The 18,181-nt window shown below is 32.3% G+C and overlaps 1 protein-coding gene across 1 annotated transcript; it reads left to right on the forward strand.

Annotated features, from left to right (window-relative positions):
- The first annotated feature begins 4,651 nt into the window (after positions 1-4,651).
- LOC140668846 (uncharacterized) lies at positions 4,652-9,181 on the forward strand. The gene is made up of 2 exons (XM_072898174.1): positions 4,652-5,543; positions 8,922-9,181. The coding sequence occupies exons 1-2, from the start codon at positions 4,652-4,654 to the stop codon at positions 9,179-9,181; spliced, it is 1,152 nt and encodes a 383-aa protein (XP_072754275.1).
- The last annotated feature ends 9,000 nt before the right edge of the window (positions 9,182-18,181 follow it).

An 18,181-nucleotide genomic window follows, 5' to 3' on the forward strand; every position in this document is an offset into this window, starting at 1 on the left:
GCATGTAGAGACCTCCGAGAATGAAGGTCCAGCGATATAAAAGTAGTCAGTTCTAAGTCGTCATTCTCAGAGAAAATACCTTCGACTTGTAACATTGCGTCAAATAAAGTCTAGTAATTAGATAACTGTACCTTTTTATTCATTATGTCGCGTTCAGCGCGTAACAGTACCAAAACGGAAATTACTTATGTTACGATCTAATATATTAGGGGACCTCTCGCCGATGACCTTGACCTTGACACATGTTGTCAAGATAATGATCCTGAGTAACATGCAAAAAGTTTTAGCCGTCGCTCATTCTTTATTACAAAGTTATAAACAAAAAAAGTTTCACGAAATATTTGTAATTTTTGAAGTTACATATGAGTTTTGAGTATGTATAATATACGAAAGATACGTATAATAACTGAAACTATTTTTGTTTATAATTTTTTAATAAACAATGAGCGATGACGGCTAAAACCTTTTGAACGTTACTCAGGGTAATGACCTTGACAACATATGTCAAGGTAGAGATCATCGGCGAGGGTTCCCCTAATATACATATTTACCGAGATAATAACAGATTAACCTTAGATTGGTTCCACAAAAATATTTTCTCTGGAAGATATTTATTCTTCCTTTCTGGTTCACCTATTATGTCATAAGATTGGAACAATTTACAGCTTAGTTGATAAAGCGGTACTTCTGTCACACCCTCAGCATTATAAAAAAACATAATTTTTTGTATTAACACATTAATAGAGAATAAATATTCTTTACCGTTCAATTTTAAATATGTCAAGATAAGACTAAAAAAAACTATGCTGCCATGAAATTAAATAATAGAACATTAGGGACATTGGCGAGTGACAATGAAAAAAAAAAAGAAGAAAAAAACAAAAAGTTTATAATAAGGTTTCCCTATATAAAAAGCTTCAGAGGGCCTGAGTTCTCCGCTGGTTATAAATATTCCAATCATCTGACCGACATAATAAAGACATAAAAATATCACTTCTTTTACGGATCACAACAATGTCATTTACAAAATTAATTGCAAAAATTGTGATGCGAGTTACATTGGTCAGACAAAGAGAAAGTTGAGAACCAGGATTAAAGAACACATTGCGAACATTAAACAACCTAATTTGTCGGTTGTTTCTTTACATATGTTGGGTAATAATCACAGAATGAACTGGGATAACGTTGAGATCTTAGATTATGAAATAAATTACGTTAAAAGAATTATCTCAGAAACTATTTTTAATAAACTACAAAAGAATGCTCTAAATATTGTAGAGAATACGGACTCTTTAAACGAAAAGTATTTTCCGTTACTTATGACCTTAACTGACAATAAACAATATTGATACACAAAAATTTTTACAGTTAGACAGATATCATTAGTTTTAGCGCGTTGAATAGTGACTGTGAAAGAGTCGAAGTAGTTTTCATTTTTTTAGTTGACCATCATAGGCCTGAAACGTGCAACATTTTACTTTTTTACGTCTATTATGATTTCAAGTATTGTCAAATTTTAGTGTATTCATGACTACATTTTTATACTTTATTATGGATTAATGATTTAATGTAGGCCTGTAGCCAGTTTGCCCATTTCGGCTGATTTTGTTCACTGGAATCCCTACTCCTCTTATTTCATAGCAACTAGATTACTCACGAAAACGTAAGACGCTCCAGCTCAGGAACGATATTAGCTGTAAATTATATGGGTGCGTATTGCCCTGTGTACTTCTGTTTATAGACTTATATTCTTATATTAAAGTTAAAAGAGACACTGAAATGGACACATACATACATACATATATATATATATATATATAAATATAATACATATACATATATATACACACATATAATAATTTAAGAATTTAAATATAAATATAAACATGTAAAAATACCACACGTAAACACTATATATACATGGTGTCCCATTTTAATTCCTCCAGTGAAATATCTGAAAAAGTAAGCGTTGCCGGAAAAAAAGTTTCAAACAAAAGTTTTAGGATTTCGAGGGGGCCATAAGATGGTACCATTGGTCTGACTTTGAAGAGTCATTTGAAGGTCACATGAACGTCATGTTTAATTTTTTTAATGGGACACCCTATATATTATTGCACATTTTTGTAGCTTATCTCGAGAGCTTTCCAAAACACTATAATCAAATGTTCTTTCGTGAAGTACTTTTCGAGTTATAAGGCTTCAAAGTTGCAATATTTTGACATAAAATACAAGATATCTCGTAAAATGTTCATTTTTCGATTATCTTATCCTAATACTTTTAGACTTTTCAAAGTCAGACCAATAGTACCATCTTATGACTCCCTCGAAATCCTAAAACTTTTGTTTAAAACTTTTTCCGGCAACGCTTACTTTTTGAAATATTTCACTGGAGGAATTAAAATGGGACACCCTGTATATATATATATATATATATATATATATATATATATATATATATATATACATATATATATATACATATATATATATACATATATATATATATATATATATATATATATATATACAGTATGTATAAATATATACAGTATGTATGTATATATATGTATACATACATACATATATATTAATAAAGATAAATACAAATAAACATATATATAAATAAAAAAAAATTAATTTAAATACAATATAAATATATACAAATAAAAATACCACACATATACACAACATATATATATATACAGGGTGTCCCAGACTTACCGAATCACCTGTTAATGGTGGATTCCTGAGGTCATTTAGAGACGAAAATCCTAATACCAAAATGTCGAGACTACAATAGTTTTCAAATGGTAAGAGTTTAAAGTTGACCAATTAGCATGACAAAACTTCGCGCGCTCAGTTACGTCGCATATTAAAAGTGCCACCGCACTAAATTTAATTATCGACATTGAAATATTGATAAAGTATGTATTCAATTTATTGTTAAGTTATTGTTATGTAGTAATTTATTGTTATTAAAATAATTTTATAAATTTATCTCCTTCATGTGCGGTTAATAAATTTCGGTATTAGAATATCTGCGCAATGACAGAAAATCTTCGTAGCCACCCAATTAAATTCAATGTCGATGTTGCGCGCGGAATTACGAGGATTTTCTGTCATTGCGGAAATATTCTAATACCAAAATTTATTAACCGCACATGAAGGAGATAAATTTATAAAATTATTTTAATAACAATAAAAATTACTACATAACAATAACTTAACAATAAATTAAATACATAATTTATCAATATTTCAATGTTGATAATTAAATTTAGTGCGGTGGCACTTTTAATATGCGATGTGCCTGAGCGCGCGAAGTTTTGTCATACTAATTGGTCAATTTTAAACTCTTACCATTTGAATACTATTGTAGCCTCGACATTTTGGTATTAGGATTTTCGTCTCTAAATGACCTCAGAAATCCACCATTAACAGGTGATTCGGTAAGTCTGGGACACCCAGATATGTATATATATATTAACATTAAATTGATATATGTGTATATATACATATACATATATATATATATATATGTATATATATATATATATATATATATATATATATACATATACATATGGGTCATTCCATGAGAAATCGATCACCCTCTATGCCCAGGAATAGCAGCGGGGAGTAGGGGAAACAGAAAGAAATCATGTAACGAGTCATTCCATGCGAAATCGATTACCCTCTACGTCCAGAACAGTTTTTAACTTAGAAAGATCTATTTGGTCTCAAATTGTCAGGCATATGAGAACTCGTTACATGATTTCCTTCTGTTCCCCCTACTCCCCGCTGCTATTCCTGGGCAGCCATCTTGGATTTGCAAAATATGTCACACGCTATTCGATAGTGCATGAAAAAAGCTACAATTTGAGACCAAATAGACCTTTCTAAGTTGAAAACTGTTCTGGGCATAGAGGGTGATCGATTTCGCATGGAATGACCCATATATATATATATATATATATATATATATATATATGGGCCTATATATAAATATATAAGTAGCGTTCGTCTGTATGTATGACCGCGAACTCCTTCCATATTTGTGGACCGATTTTCGTGAAATAGGTACCAAAATGTCGCAAATTTTTCGGGGATGGCTACTGTGTGGTTTTTTTTTAATTTTCGCCCACCCACGCATCCACCCACGCGCATGCGGATTTATGGACCAATTTTCGCGAAATTGATATCAAAATTTCGCAATTTTTTAGGAGAAGGTTACTATGTGGTTTTTTTTTAATTTTTATCCCACCCACGCGTCCACCCACGCATCCACCTACGCTCGCGTATATTTATGGACCGATTTTCACGAAATTGGTACAAAAATTTCGCAAAGTTATAGAAAAAGGCTGCTATGTGGTTTTTTTTAAGTTTTGCCCATCAATGGTTTTTTTTTAAGTTTTGCCCATCAAAAGGTGAGAAAATAATTTCAAGGCTATACACAGTGAGCATAAAAGATAATGAAAGATTTTATCTACGTCTCCTTCTCCTACATGTGACTGGAGCTAAATGTTTTGAAGATTTAAGAACTGTAAACGGAGTTATTTATGAAACATTTAAGGATGCAGCAATTGCGAAGAATTTAATAGAAGCTGACGATTTATGGTCAAAAACGTTAGAGGAAGTAACATAATCAAAAATGCCTGCACAAATTCGAGAGCTATTTGCCTATATTTGTATATTTGGAAATCCAACAGATGTACCAACACTTTGGAATAAATACAAAGATCAAATGATTGAAGACTTTGTAAACAACAATGTTGTCGACCCTGAAAATATGGCTTTAAATCATATACAAGAAATTCTGAGAAATAATGGAAGTAGCTGTGGAAATTTTCAATTGCCAAATCCAATTCCGGTGAATATTTACGTCACAGAGTATAATGTGGATGAAGAAAAAAGACCTGGTGAATATTTATTATCAACACTAAATGATGAACAAAAACACGTGTACAATATAGTCATTAGAGTGATTGACAATGAGAATGAACCTCAGCGGTTATTTTATATTGACGGATTTGCAGGAAGTGGAAAAACTTATCTATTTAACACATTTTTGAGTGTTATTCGAAGAAGAAACGAAATAATTATTCCATGTGCTTCAACTGGCATTGCTGCAACACTTCTTAAAGGAGGAAAAACTTATCACTCTCTGTTTAAGCTTTTAATTCCAATTGATGATGGAGCTAAATCAAATATCAGAGGAAACTCTCAAGCTGCACGAGAACTGATCTCTGCAAAACTCATCATATGGGATGAAGTGACTGTTGGACATGCCTTAACAGCAGTTGATAAACTCTTCAAGGATCTGATGAAGAATGAAAGACCATTTGGAGGAAAAGTAATTTTATTTGCAGGAGATTTCAGACAAAATCTTCCCGTAGTGCCACATGCACAAAAAGTAGCTTTAATTGAATCGACTGTAAAATACAACCCTATATGGAGGAATGTAACTCAGGTTAAACTACAGCAAAATATGAGAACTGGAGAAGAAAAAGAATTTGCAAATTGGCTAATGCAACTAGGAGATGGTAAATTATCAAATACTGATGGACTACATCTCGATACAATTGAAATCCTTCAGGATTTTATATCAAAAAAATTTTTTATTACTGAGATTTTTGGTGATAGAATCACTATAGAGCGGAATAGAGAAAATCCAGATCGAGCGATTCTTTGTCCTAAAAATGAGGATACTTTCATAATTAATGACGAAATCCTTCGTCTAATGAAAGGAGAAAAAAAGAAGTATCTCTTAATTGACTCCATTGTAAATGATGATCCACAGGAACAATTAAATTTTCCAACTGAATTTTTAAACTCTTTGACACCTTCTGGAATGCCAATTCATCGACTTAAAATAAAAATTGGTGTTACAATTATCTTATTAAGGAATTTAAATATTAAGAAAGGATTTTGTAATGACATAAGATTCATTGTTACTAATTTGAAAAATAATTTAATTTATGCGGATGTTCTAACTGGTCCTGCACGAGGACAGATTGTTATTATTCCAGGATAGATTTAATTACAAGTGATTTGGAACTGCCATTTAAGTTTAAACGAAGACAGTTTCCTATTCGAGTGTCATTTGCTATAACAATTAATAAATCCCAAGGACAAAGTTTAGAAAAAGCTGGGATTTATTTGCCAAATCCTGTATTTACTCATGGTCAACTTTATGTGGCATTTTCTAGAGCAATTAAAAGGGAAAGTGTAAAAATTAAGATTGATGAATTCAATAATCAAGGACATCTAATTGAAGGAACTGAAAAATGTTTTACACAAAATATAATATACAGAGAAATTTTGTAAATTGATAAATTTAAAAAATTGTACTAATTAAAGGAAGTAAAAAATGTTTTAAAAAAAATATAATATATATAGATATATAGATATATCTATATATATAAAGGTAGCGCAAAATAAAATATCAGAAAATGAAAAAAGAAATAACATAGTAGTTATCCTCAAAAAATTTATAATATTTTGATATAAATTTAGTGAAAATCGGTTCAAAAATATGTAAGTAGCTCATGAGGACCGTGCGAAGCGCGGTGCAAATAAAAAGGCTTTGAGGACCGCGCGAAGCGCGGTCCGAAAAGCTAGTGTATATATATATATATATATATATATATATATATATATATATATATATATATATATATATACAGGGTGGCCCATTTTAAACAATACGGTCAATTTTCTCATAAACTAAGCGAAATATCGAAAAATGGTTCAGACAGGTGTTGCATGGTTTCGAAGGGGCTATAAGATGGTGCCATTGGTTTGACCTTGAAGGATCACATAAAGGTCACGTGAAGGTCATTTTAAATTTCTTAAATAGAACACCCTATATATTTTTGCATATTCTTGTAGCTTATCTCGAGAGCTTTCCAAAACACTATAATAAAATGTTTTTTCATTAAATACTTTCTGAGTTATAAGACTTCAAAGTTGCAGTATTTTGACATAAAATACAAGATATCTCGTAAAATATTCATTTTTTGATTTCTTACTCTAATACTTTTATGCACAGAATAATGAGACGAATCAATTGGTCTAAAGAAAACACATAATTATGTTTAAGTTATCTTTAAGAAAAAATCTGAATTTGCAACTAGCAGTTACACATTTTTACTTTGACCTAACCTAACCTAACCTAACCTTTTTAATTAATAGTTCAATAATTATTGCACTAATTGCAAAATGATACAGGACTTTTATGTTCACTTTTATGTTTGACCTGTTCTATCTGTCCTAGAGAGTTGGGGCGATTATTACCGGACATCTTGTACATATGTATAATATTGTTCGCTCATTTTTAATTAATATTTTAATAATTATTGCGAAAATCACAAAATGACTTAATACTTTTTTGTTCAGTTCACTATACTCTACCCACTCACGAGCGTTGGCTCATTAGTTATGAGACACCCTGTATATATATATATATATATATATGTATATATATATATATATATATATTTACATGTATATATATATATACATTTACATGTATATTTACTCTGTATATTGACATGTATATACATGTCAATATACAGAGTGTCTCAGAACAACCTTCCGTCCGTAAAATGACGTACTCCTGACATAATTTTAAGACAATTTTTCCTTTACCAAAATTTGATTTAAAGCATAGTTTTTGAGTTATAAGCGAAAATAGTTAGCAAATCACTCGTCGAGTACAGAAGGCAGGCAGGAGTGGCGCGGCGCACCGTGAGCGCGGGCGCAGCTGATCGTCCGACGAGTGATTACCGCCGCATGAGTCAAAATCGCTTACTATTTTATCTTATAACACAAAATTATGCTTTAAATAAAATTTTGGTAAGCGTGTAGCAATTAGCTGATCGCAGCGCTCGACGTTATTTTAAGGAACACTTATTCCTGACGTAATTATACGACATTTTCTTCTTTACCAAAATTTTATTTAAAGCATAATTTTATGTTATAAGATAAAATAGTTTATAATAAAATACAATAATAAAAATTAATATAATATAAGATCGTATAAATTAGACGCATGATCGATGCTGCAATCAATCAGCCTGCGATTATCAGCGATTATCAATAAGCGTGAAGAAGATATGGCATCGTACACAAGTTAAGAATATTATGACATGCTGATGGCACTTGGCGAGTGTCACGGGCAGCAGAACCATGCTGCAAGAAGATACGCCGAATTGTATAAACCGAAGACATCCATCGGGTCACGTCATACTTGGAGCAGCTCAAAGATTGTACGATACTAGCAGTGTTCTGCCGAACAAACACGACACTGGGAGAAATCGCGACGTTAGAAATGTACGGAACACGGAGAGAGTCATCCGTGCTTTGGAGGATGCTCTCAAAACGAGTATTCGAGTAGTTGCACGAGAACAAGATTTATCTCGTACAACCGTACAACGAATATTGAAAGAAGAAAAGTTGCACGCGTTTCATTATACACGCGTGCAACATTTACGACCAGCAGATTACCCTGCAAGACGAACGTTTTGCGAAAATTTTTTGCGAAACGTTGATCAAGATCCCACATATTCCTCTCGTGTGATATTCAGCGATGAATCGCTATTCACACAAGAAGGAATTTTTAATGTGCATAATATGCACTTTTGGAGCGAAAAAGATCCCAGAGTCACACAACTTCGAAATTTCCAAACTCATTGGAAGATTAATGTGTGGGAATAATGGGCACTGAAATACTTGGTCCAGTTATTCTTCCAGATATTTTAACTGGAAGAACCTACGTAGATTTTTTTACCAGAAAATCTACCACATTTCTTAGAAGATCTGCCATTATTTGAAAGAAACGATATTGTCTTTCAACAAGACGGTGCTGGGCCACACAGTGCCAGGATCGTTACCAATTATTTGAACGAGAATTTTCCCAGACGCTGGATGGGTCGGTACGGCCCGATACGTTGGCCCGCAAGATCTCCGGATCTCAACCCTCTCGATTTTTTTATGGGGATACTGCAAGGAAGTAATTTATAAAACGCTTCCCGAAGATATAGAAGATCTGGAGACAAAATTACGATTTGCTATTTGGAATATCGACAAAGAAATAATGGAGAACGTCGAAAGAAATTTATTAAAACGCATGAGAGCTTGCGTTAGGATGGACGGCGGGCATTTCGAGCATCTGCTCTAAAAATTTTATTTAATCAATCCGCTCTTTTCAGAGCGACCAAACATTTTTACGTTGAAACATCTTATTGTGAGCAAAATAAAAATAAATTTTCCCAAATTTTTTCCCTCGCATCATAAATGCAATAGTTTCAAAAACGTATGTAGCACGCGTTTTTTTAAAATATTGATTGACTCTCTCAGCTGAGCCGGAAAATCAATATATCGATCGGTCTGAGATCGTCGACAATAATGTGGATGACAATCAAAGGAGCGGTCAATGACAATCGAAGGAGCGTCGCGGAGACGGTTATCTCTCTCTCTTTTTCTCTCTTTCTCTCTCACTCACTCACTCACTCACTCTATCCCTTTCTTTTACGCACACACTCAGCCATACAAAATCAATATATCGATCGGTCTGAAGTCGTCGACGACAATGTCGATGACAATCGAAGGAGCGTCGCCGTCGCGAAGACGGTTATTTCTCTCTCTCTCTCTCTCTCTCTCTCTCTCTCTCTCTCTCTCTCTCTCACTCTCTCACTCATTCACTCTGTCCCTTTCTTTTATACACACACTCAGCCATACACACATCGCATGTAGCAATCAGCTGATCGCAGCGTCCGACGTTATTTTAAGGAACACTTATTCCTGACATAATTATAAGACATTTTCTTCTTTACCAAAATTTTATTTAAAGTATAATTTCATGTTATAAAATAAAATAGTTTCAGCGACTCATGCGGCGGTAATCACTCGTCCGACGGGTTGATTACCGCCGCATGAGTCGCTAAAACTATTTTATCTTATAACATAAAATTATGCTTTAAATAAAATTTTGGTAAAGAAGAAAATATCTTATAATTACGTCAGGAATAAGTGTTCTTTAAAATAACGTCGGACGCTGCGATCAGCTGATTGCTACACGCGATATGTGTATGGCTGAGTGTGTGTATAAAAGAAAGGGACAGAGTGAGTGAGTGAGAGAGTGAGAAAGAGAGAGAGAGAGAGAGAGAGAGAGAGAGAGAGAGAGAGAGAGAGAGAGAGAGAGAGAGAGAGAGAGAGAGAGAACCGTCTTCGATAACCGTCTTCGCGACGGCGACGCTCCTTTGATTGTCATCGACATTGTCGTCGACGACTTCAGACCGATCGATATATTGATTTTCCAGCTCGGCTGACAGACACATCGCGTGTAGCAATCAGCTGATCGCAGCGTCCGACGTTATTTTAAGGAACACTTATTCCTGACGTAATTATACGACATTTTCTTCTTTACCAAAATTTTATTTAAAGTATAATTTTGTATTATAAGATAAAATAGTAAGCGATTTTGACTCATGCGGCGGTAATCTCGTCGGACGGTCAGCTGCGCCCGCGCTCGCGGTGCGCCGCGCCGCTCTTGCCTGCCTTCTGTACTCGACTAGTGATTTGCTAACTATTTTCGCTTATAACTCAAAAACTACGCTTTAAATTAAATTTTGGAAAAGGAAAAATTGTCTTAGAGTTGTGTCAGGAGTACATCATTTTACGGACGGAAGGTTGTTCTGGGACACCCTGTATATACATGTGTATGTGTATATATATATATATATATATACACACACACATGTATATATACATGTGTATATATATATATATATATATATATATATATACACATGTATATATACACATATCAATTTAATGTTAATAGGTTTCCACATCACCCTTGAGGTACTATTATCGATGCATTTTTTTTAAAGTGGTTTTCCCAGTAGACCTAATCCACTAAAACTACAACTCTATTTACCTTTTTTTGCTTTAAGCAACGAAATATCAACATCAATTTTTAATGCATTTATTCGCATCAAAGAAGATAAAGATGTATTGTTTAAACATGAGTGTGTATCTGATTTTATATATTTCATTTTTGAAAATGAAGTTTCACACAAATATGTAGAACCAAACATTGAAAATATTTTTAAACCAAAATTTCTTAATTGTGGATATTTGGTTTCATTTAAAATTTTGAAAAATTCAACACCTGTTTCTGGCCGTGAGTTCAGTGAAATGTCAGTTTGTAAATCACACAATTCCAATTGAAGGTCAACAAACTGTTCAACTATTGGAACAGTCCGAGGATTTTCGTACAGGATAAGATCTTTCCTCAACATTTCGAAATCGCGAAATCGTTTGTCAAATTGTGTAATTAATTCATTAATGATATGTACTAAAATCGCATTTTGTTCCATGCTCTTCAACAAGTACGCTACAGAAAGGAAAGAAGCATAAACTATTTCTTTCCAAATGGTTTAAAAATATTTTTAATCTTGCACGGAATGAATCGATGTGGCTCATTAATTCGGATATAGTCTGATTACTCTGCTAAAGCTTCAAGTTCAAAGTATTTAAATAGCAAGTCAAGTCTGTAATGAATGCTAATTCACAAAGTGATTCAACGTCCTCGAAGAATGTTCTAAATATATTTAATTTTGCGTCGCACGTTTCTTGTATGAAAAGATATATTTCTTTTCTAATAGCAAAAAATTTTTGCAAAGTTTTTCAGGCACTTATCCATCGCACTTCACAATAAAGAGGGATGTCTTTATAGGCTGCATCGTATTCTTGAAAGAAACTTTGAAATTTTCGATGAAGCAAAAATTTGTGGCCACCTTTAATTGCATTTACTATTGCCGTAACATTCTGCATAGCGTTGGATAATTTTACATTTTTTCCACATAAAGTTTCTTGATGTATTATACAATGAAGTAAAGGAAATTAAAATTTTTTTTTTTTACTTGTCCGAAAAGTCCAATTTTAGATCCTACCATAGATTTTGCACCATCTGTCACTATACACGAACATTTCGACAAATCGCAACCATTTTTTTGAAGAGTAATTTCAAGCGCTCTGTAAATATCACTGCCGGTTGTTGTATCATGTAATGGCACTAAATCTAACATTTCTTCAACACACGAAAAATCATTTTGTACGATTCGCGAAAATGCTTAGTTGACTTATATGTCGAACAACCGTGCTCTCGTCGAGACACAATGAGAAATAAGTACATGTTGCTAACAATGATCTCAATTTCTCTTCGATACAGCTGGCTATCATAATAATTCTTGATTTTACTGTGTTACGACAAAGTGGAATATTATTGACGTTTTCAGGTGTTATATTTCCAAATTCTTTCACTGCTGCAAGAATGCAATCTTTTATGAAAACACCATCGGTAAATGGTTTTGAATGGTTTCGCAATGAGATATGAAATGGCATACAATGTGCGAATCGTTTTATCTTGAATGTCTTCATCTTCATTATTACAAACGTCCGAATTATTACACCAAAACGTTGCTGATATACTAATTGTAATGCTGCAATCAAAACAAATTTTTCGTGTCCCACATACATTGAATATTCCTTGGAATGCTTATGTTCATAATGTCTATGAATTGCATATTTTTTTACACTACCTGGTTCAAAACCACATAAAAGACACACTGTCCGATTTGCAATACACGTGAAGAAACTGTCTTCATGCTTTATCAAACTGCTGTTTATAATTCTGTTTAGTTACCATTTTTTCAAAATTGCCGCAACACGATATGCACAATTGCACAATTTGTTGATTGTACAATTTGATAACGCATATAAATTAATTATATTTTGTTATAAAAATGTTCTCAAAGTGTTATAAAGTCATTATAAATTACAATTTTCGAAGACATGAGTCACTTTACAAATTAACTTTTTTAAATTGGAATTATTATATTTCTAAACTGGGAATTATTTAGAAAGTAAGATTTCTTTACAATCAACAAATAGTGCAATTATGCATATTATGTTGCGACAATTCTGAGAAAAATACTAAAAAGAATTATAAACAGTATTTTGATAAAATATGAGAAGACACTTGGAAATATTAGAAATACACTTGAGACATTAATAATATTCCACTTTGTCGTAATACAGTGAGATCAATAATTATTATGATAGTCAGTTCTCAAAAAAAAAAAAAAAAAAAAAAAAAACTAAAATAGCTAATAAATTTAATTTTTACTTTAATATTAAGAAGAATTATACGGGAAAAATAAGATATATTTATCGTTATGCAAATCGTTATTGCTATGATTAAAGGTGGCAACAAGTTTTTGCTTTATAAAAAATTTTAAAGTTTCCTTGAAGAGTACGATGCGGCATACAAAGATGTGTTTCCTTATTTAAGGTCCTTATAATAGTGTTATAGCCCCAGAAAAGGCTACAGATTTAATGAATATATATATATATATATATATATATATATATATATATATATATATACATATAATTATATTGATGCAGGAATGCATCGCGAGCGAAGCGATAATCGCGCGAGCCGCTGACGCAGCGAGCCACGCGCGCCCGAGACCGAGCGCAAACACGAAATCGGAAAGGTGTCGCCGAATTGCTAAAAGTACAAGCGAGGAAATTCGACTTTGAACTTCCTCGCCTGCACTAAAACGCGAATTCAGCAACATAACCATATTTGGTCATGTTGCTAAAGGACCCCCTCCGAAAAACCATGCAGTTCGGAGGGAAGCTCAGCACCCGCCGCGATGAAGCGACGGGCAGTCGTTGATTAGATCCTAACGAGGAATAATCGTCACGGACAGTTATTAAATAGAACGAGATACACGAATAACTAAGAGATATACGCGCGCCTGAGATAAGCCGACGCGTATCAGACTACCTGTACGACAGAGTATACGAGAGATACCGCTCTCTCCCTTTAACCGATAATACACACGAGTGTAAATACGTACGCTGGGAGCAGTGACAAAATACCAAACCATTGATTTCTTTTAAACTGTTATTTATTATAATAAAACAAAGAAAGTAAGCAATTAAAAATATTAAAATAAAAAGAGGCCACTGCCCGCCGTATCCCCGGCCTTCCCTGAACGGATCCCGAAAAATCCTGTGCCTCCCTCCTGGAGGCACAACAATAGGCAAGTGCTAGAAAAACTCCTACAAAAAATATTTTGTTGTTAGGTAAGAAATATACCTTTACACAAGAAATATACAACACAAAACTGGACACAATTAGCTCATTCTTTGAAGACGCTAAATCTTCTCTTTCTGTAACGAATTAAAGAATATGAAACAAAATGCGATTTTAAAAATATGTAAATCTTATTAATGCATTAATTACACAATTTGATCAACGATTTCGCGATTTTGAAATATTAAGAAAAGATCTTATTCTGTACGAAAATCCTCAGATTGTTCCAATAGTTGAATAGTCCGTTAACCTTTAATTAGAATCGTGTGACTTACAAAATGATTAAAATCATTATCAGAAACAGATCGAGTTTTTTAAAATCTTAAATAAAGTCAAATATCCAACAATTAAAAAATTTTGAAACTAAAAATTTTTCAATGTTTGATTTTATGTATTTATGTTTGGTTCTATGTATTTATAATTTATATGTTCTCATTTTCTAAAATAAAACATACTAAATTGAATATACGACATTTTTAAGCGATATATCTTTATCCTCACTGATACGAATAAATACATCAAGAATTGATATTGTATTTCGTTATTAAAAAAATGTAAATAGAGTTTGTTTTAGTAGAAAAGTAGAATATGGGGAAATCTCTTCAAAAAAGCATCAAGAATAGTACTTCAGTCGTGGAAATCTATTGACATTAAATTTAAATATATGTAATACACACCCACACCCACAACCCACCCACCCACACACACGCACACACACACGCACGCACACGTGTGTGTGTATGTGTGTATATATATATATATATATATATATATATATATATACATATATATATCATACACGTGTTCATTTCAGTGTCTCTTTTAACTTTAATGTAAGAATATAAGTCTATAAACAGAAGTACACAAGACAATACGCACCCATATAATTTACAGTTAATATCGTTCCTGAGCTCGAGTGTCTTACGTTTCCGCGAGTAATCTAGTTGCTATGAAATAAAAGAAGTAGGGATGCCAGTGAACAAAATCGGCCGAAATGGGCAAACAGGCCTGATTTTTAATGTAAGTGGCTGAAGAGGCACCAGTAGTGCCGAAACGTACCACATTTATATGTAATTATTGAAGAAATATACCACGTTCTATCCAAAAACATGTGTTCGGTTTAGACGTCATTGACATTCTTAATTAATTCTTTTGTTTAAAATTGCGCGTTAAGCAACATATAGAAAACTATGTAAAGTATTTAAGTTATGGTTTAGTAGGAAAAAAGTCGGAAGGTGAAATGGAAATCTTCGACAAGGTTGCCGTGCCATTTCATACTTTACACACAGATCATTTCGGACCTCTCGAGGTTATCCGAGACGGTTATAAATATATATTAGCTATCATGGACGCGTTTACAAAATTTACTTGGCTTTTCGCGACTAAATCCACTACCACAGAGGAAGTAACATTAAACTTAACAAACTAATTTGATTTATTGGAATTTCCTAAGCGTATAATTACTGACCGAGGAACCGCGTTTACTTCCAAAATATTTGCACAATTTTTAAATGATAGAAATGTGAACATTTAATGACCGCGGTAGCATCACATAGGCGAACGGACAAATCGAACAAGTCAATCGATTTCTTAAGTCAACCTTGTCAAAGATCATAGACAATCCGGCAAATTGGAAAAAGGCGTTAGGCAAAACACAATTTGTAATTAACAATACGTTACATAAAGCGATAAACACAAGTCCGAGTAAAATGTTGCTAGGATATGATCAGTGTCAAAATTACGATATAGAATTGGCGTCGTTAATCGATAATCTAATGCAAATAGATAGCAACATAGAAAAAATGCGAACTGAAATTAGAGACTCAGCTGAAATAACGAATCGCGCTATGCAAGAATATAATAAAATCTAATACGATAAGAGACATAAAAAGCCTATCAAATACAAGGGAGATTTAGTTTTTGTTAAAATATTACAGTACAAATCGAGTACAAATCAGAAGTTGTTACCGAAATACAAAGGTCCTTACAGAATTAAGACTGTACTAAAAAAAAATAGATTTGTCATTACCGATGTACCGGAATATAATTTGACTCAAAAGCCCTTCAATACTATATTATCATCGGATAAAATAAAACCATGGATTCGAATATCGGAGAAGCAAGACAGCGAAAAAGAATAATTTAGATTAGATGTAAAATTATAATAGTACGTAGTTCTTTTATCTCTCTTTTCTTAATACTTAACTTATCCTAATTTCTTAATTAAGATAAGTTAAATATTAAGAAAAGAGAGCATTATTACAAATAATTTCAATAGCATATGTACTTGTTTATATTTTATTTTCTTTTTTTTATTTTGTTTATATTAGTTTGAATTAATTGGGAATTAGAAATATTTAGTCTATAAAAAAAAATAATAATAATGATATAGTAATAGCTACCTGATTATGTAATATAAGATACCATCGTTCGAGGACGAACGAAAAGGTCAGAATGACCGAAACTGTAAGCGCAAACGACATTATCGGTGCGATCACAATCGATCCCCCATCTATTGGTTCCGCGCAAGTCGATAGTCCCAAAATTTTAAATCAGAGTTAGTTAGCGAAGGACTGCCTAACGAGTAAAAAGTGCGAGTATAGCGAAGGGTCGTCTATCTCGGTGGGTGCGAACGAAGGACCATCTCGTTGTTCCCGACCTCTTTAAATAAATTCTTTATTTGCAGACTGAACGTCAGGAGAAAATTTGTGACAAGTACCGCGATTGATTTTTTTTGTGATACATTCTGTAAAACTGTTTTTTTTTAATATATGCTCTTTTATTATCTAAATACTAGAATTTATTCATCCTCGTGAACAGAGAATTTCTTACAAGATTGTATACGTCCAATAGACATGTCATGTTCCATGTCGGCAGTTTCTATATTTTTAAAAGCATTACACAATTTATTGTTTATTTAACTTATTAATTTCTATATATTTTTTAAAACCTTAACAAATAATTTAAGAAAAGGAATGTTAATTAAAGTCAAAAGAAATATTCCAAAGAAGAAAAAATAAAAAATGGCATAATAAAAATATGAAAAAGTCTAATTAAAAGAAGAAAAAGCGAATGTAAATAGTGAAGATGAAGACAGAAATAACACCTTTGAGAGAGTACATTGCAATAGTTGAGCAAGAATACATCGCAACAATTTAATAAACTATATTAGGGTAGGAGTATCCCTACATTAGATTTTCAGTTAGGGATGAAATTTTATGGGGCGTGGTAGTCTGCTTCTCTACCGGTAACACCTCTTCCTGAAAGCCCTTCAATCTTCGCGTGTTTTGAACGTCTGCGTGTCTCATTAAATTTCAGATAGAAAATCGAATAATACACGTGATTTAGTAATTAAAATTTAAAGTTTTATATTGAAATTTACATAAATTATCAGTTACGCAATAGCTTATATTATCTGATATTAGCAATGCTTCAAACTGATTCAGAAAAACTGTTGGTATACAATTGTTGGTGTTTTGTTATATATACACAATAATTCCTGCACTATAATTATAGGAAAAATAGATTAATTAAATTAAATTATAATATCACACGAAAGAAAAATAAAATACTAAACAAAGTTTTTACTAATTTAAAAATTTGTATTTTTATAATATGGAAATTATTTTTTGAACAATAACCCAGAAACAAAACGTTCCTTGGCATAATAAAGAAAATGATTGCTTAACACACATTTTCCTTTAATTGTCATAATGTTGCTATCACTAAAACAATAATCATTTTGTTTTGACCAATCTAAGGGCATTACATGGACAACAGTTGCCTTCGCAAATAAATAAATGTTGTAGCATATTTATTCTTATAAAAGTTGCCCCAATTTGTTGAAAATTATTGTCACAAAATATTTAGTCATATGTTTCCGTCAATTTAATGGAAATATATAATTGCTATAAATAATACATATATATACTATACTTATATATACTATACTTATTTATACTTTAGCTTATATATACTATATTATGTAATATATTTATAATTATA

The sequence above is a fragment of the Anoplolepis gracilipes genome, chromosome 8, assembly GCF_047496725.1.
Source record: "Anoplolepis gracilipes chromosome 8, ASM4749672v1, whole genome shotgun sequence".
NCBI lineage: Eukaryota > Metazoa > Arthropoda > Insecta > Hymenoptera > Formicidae > Anoplolepis > Anoplolepis gracilipes.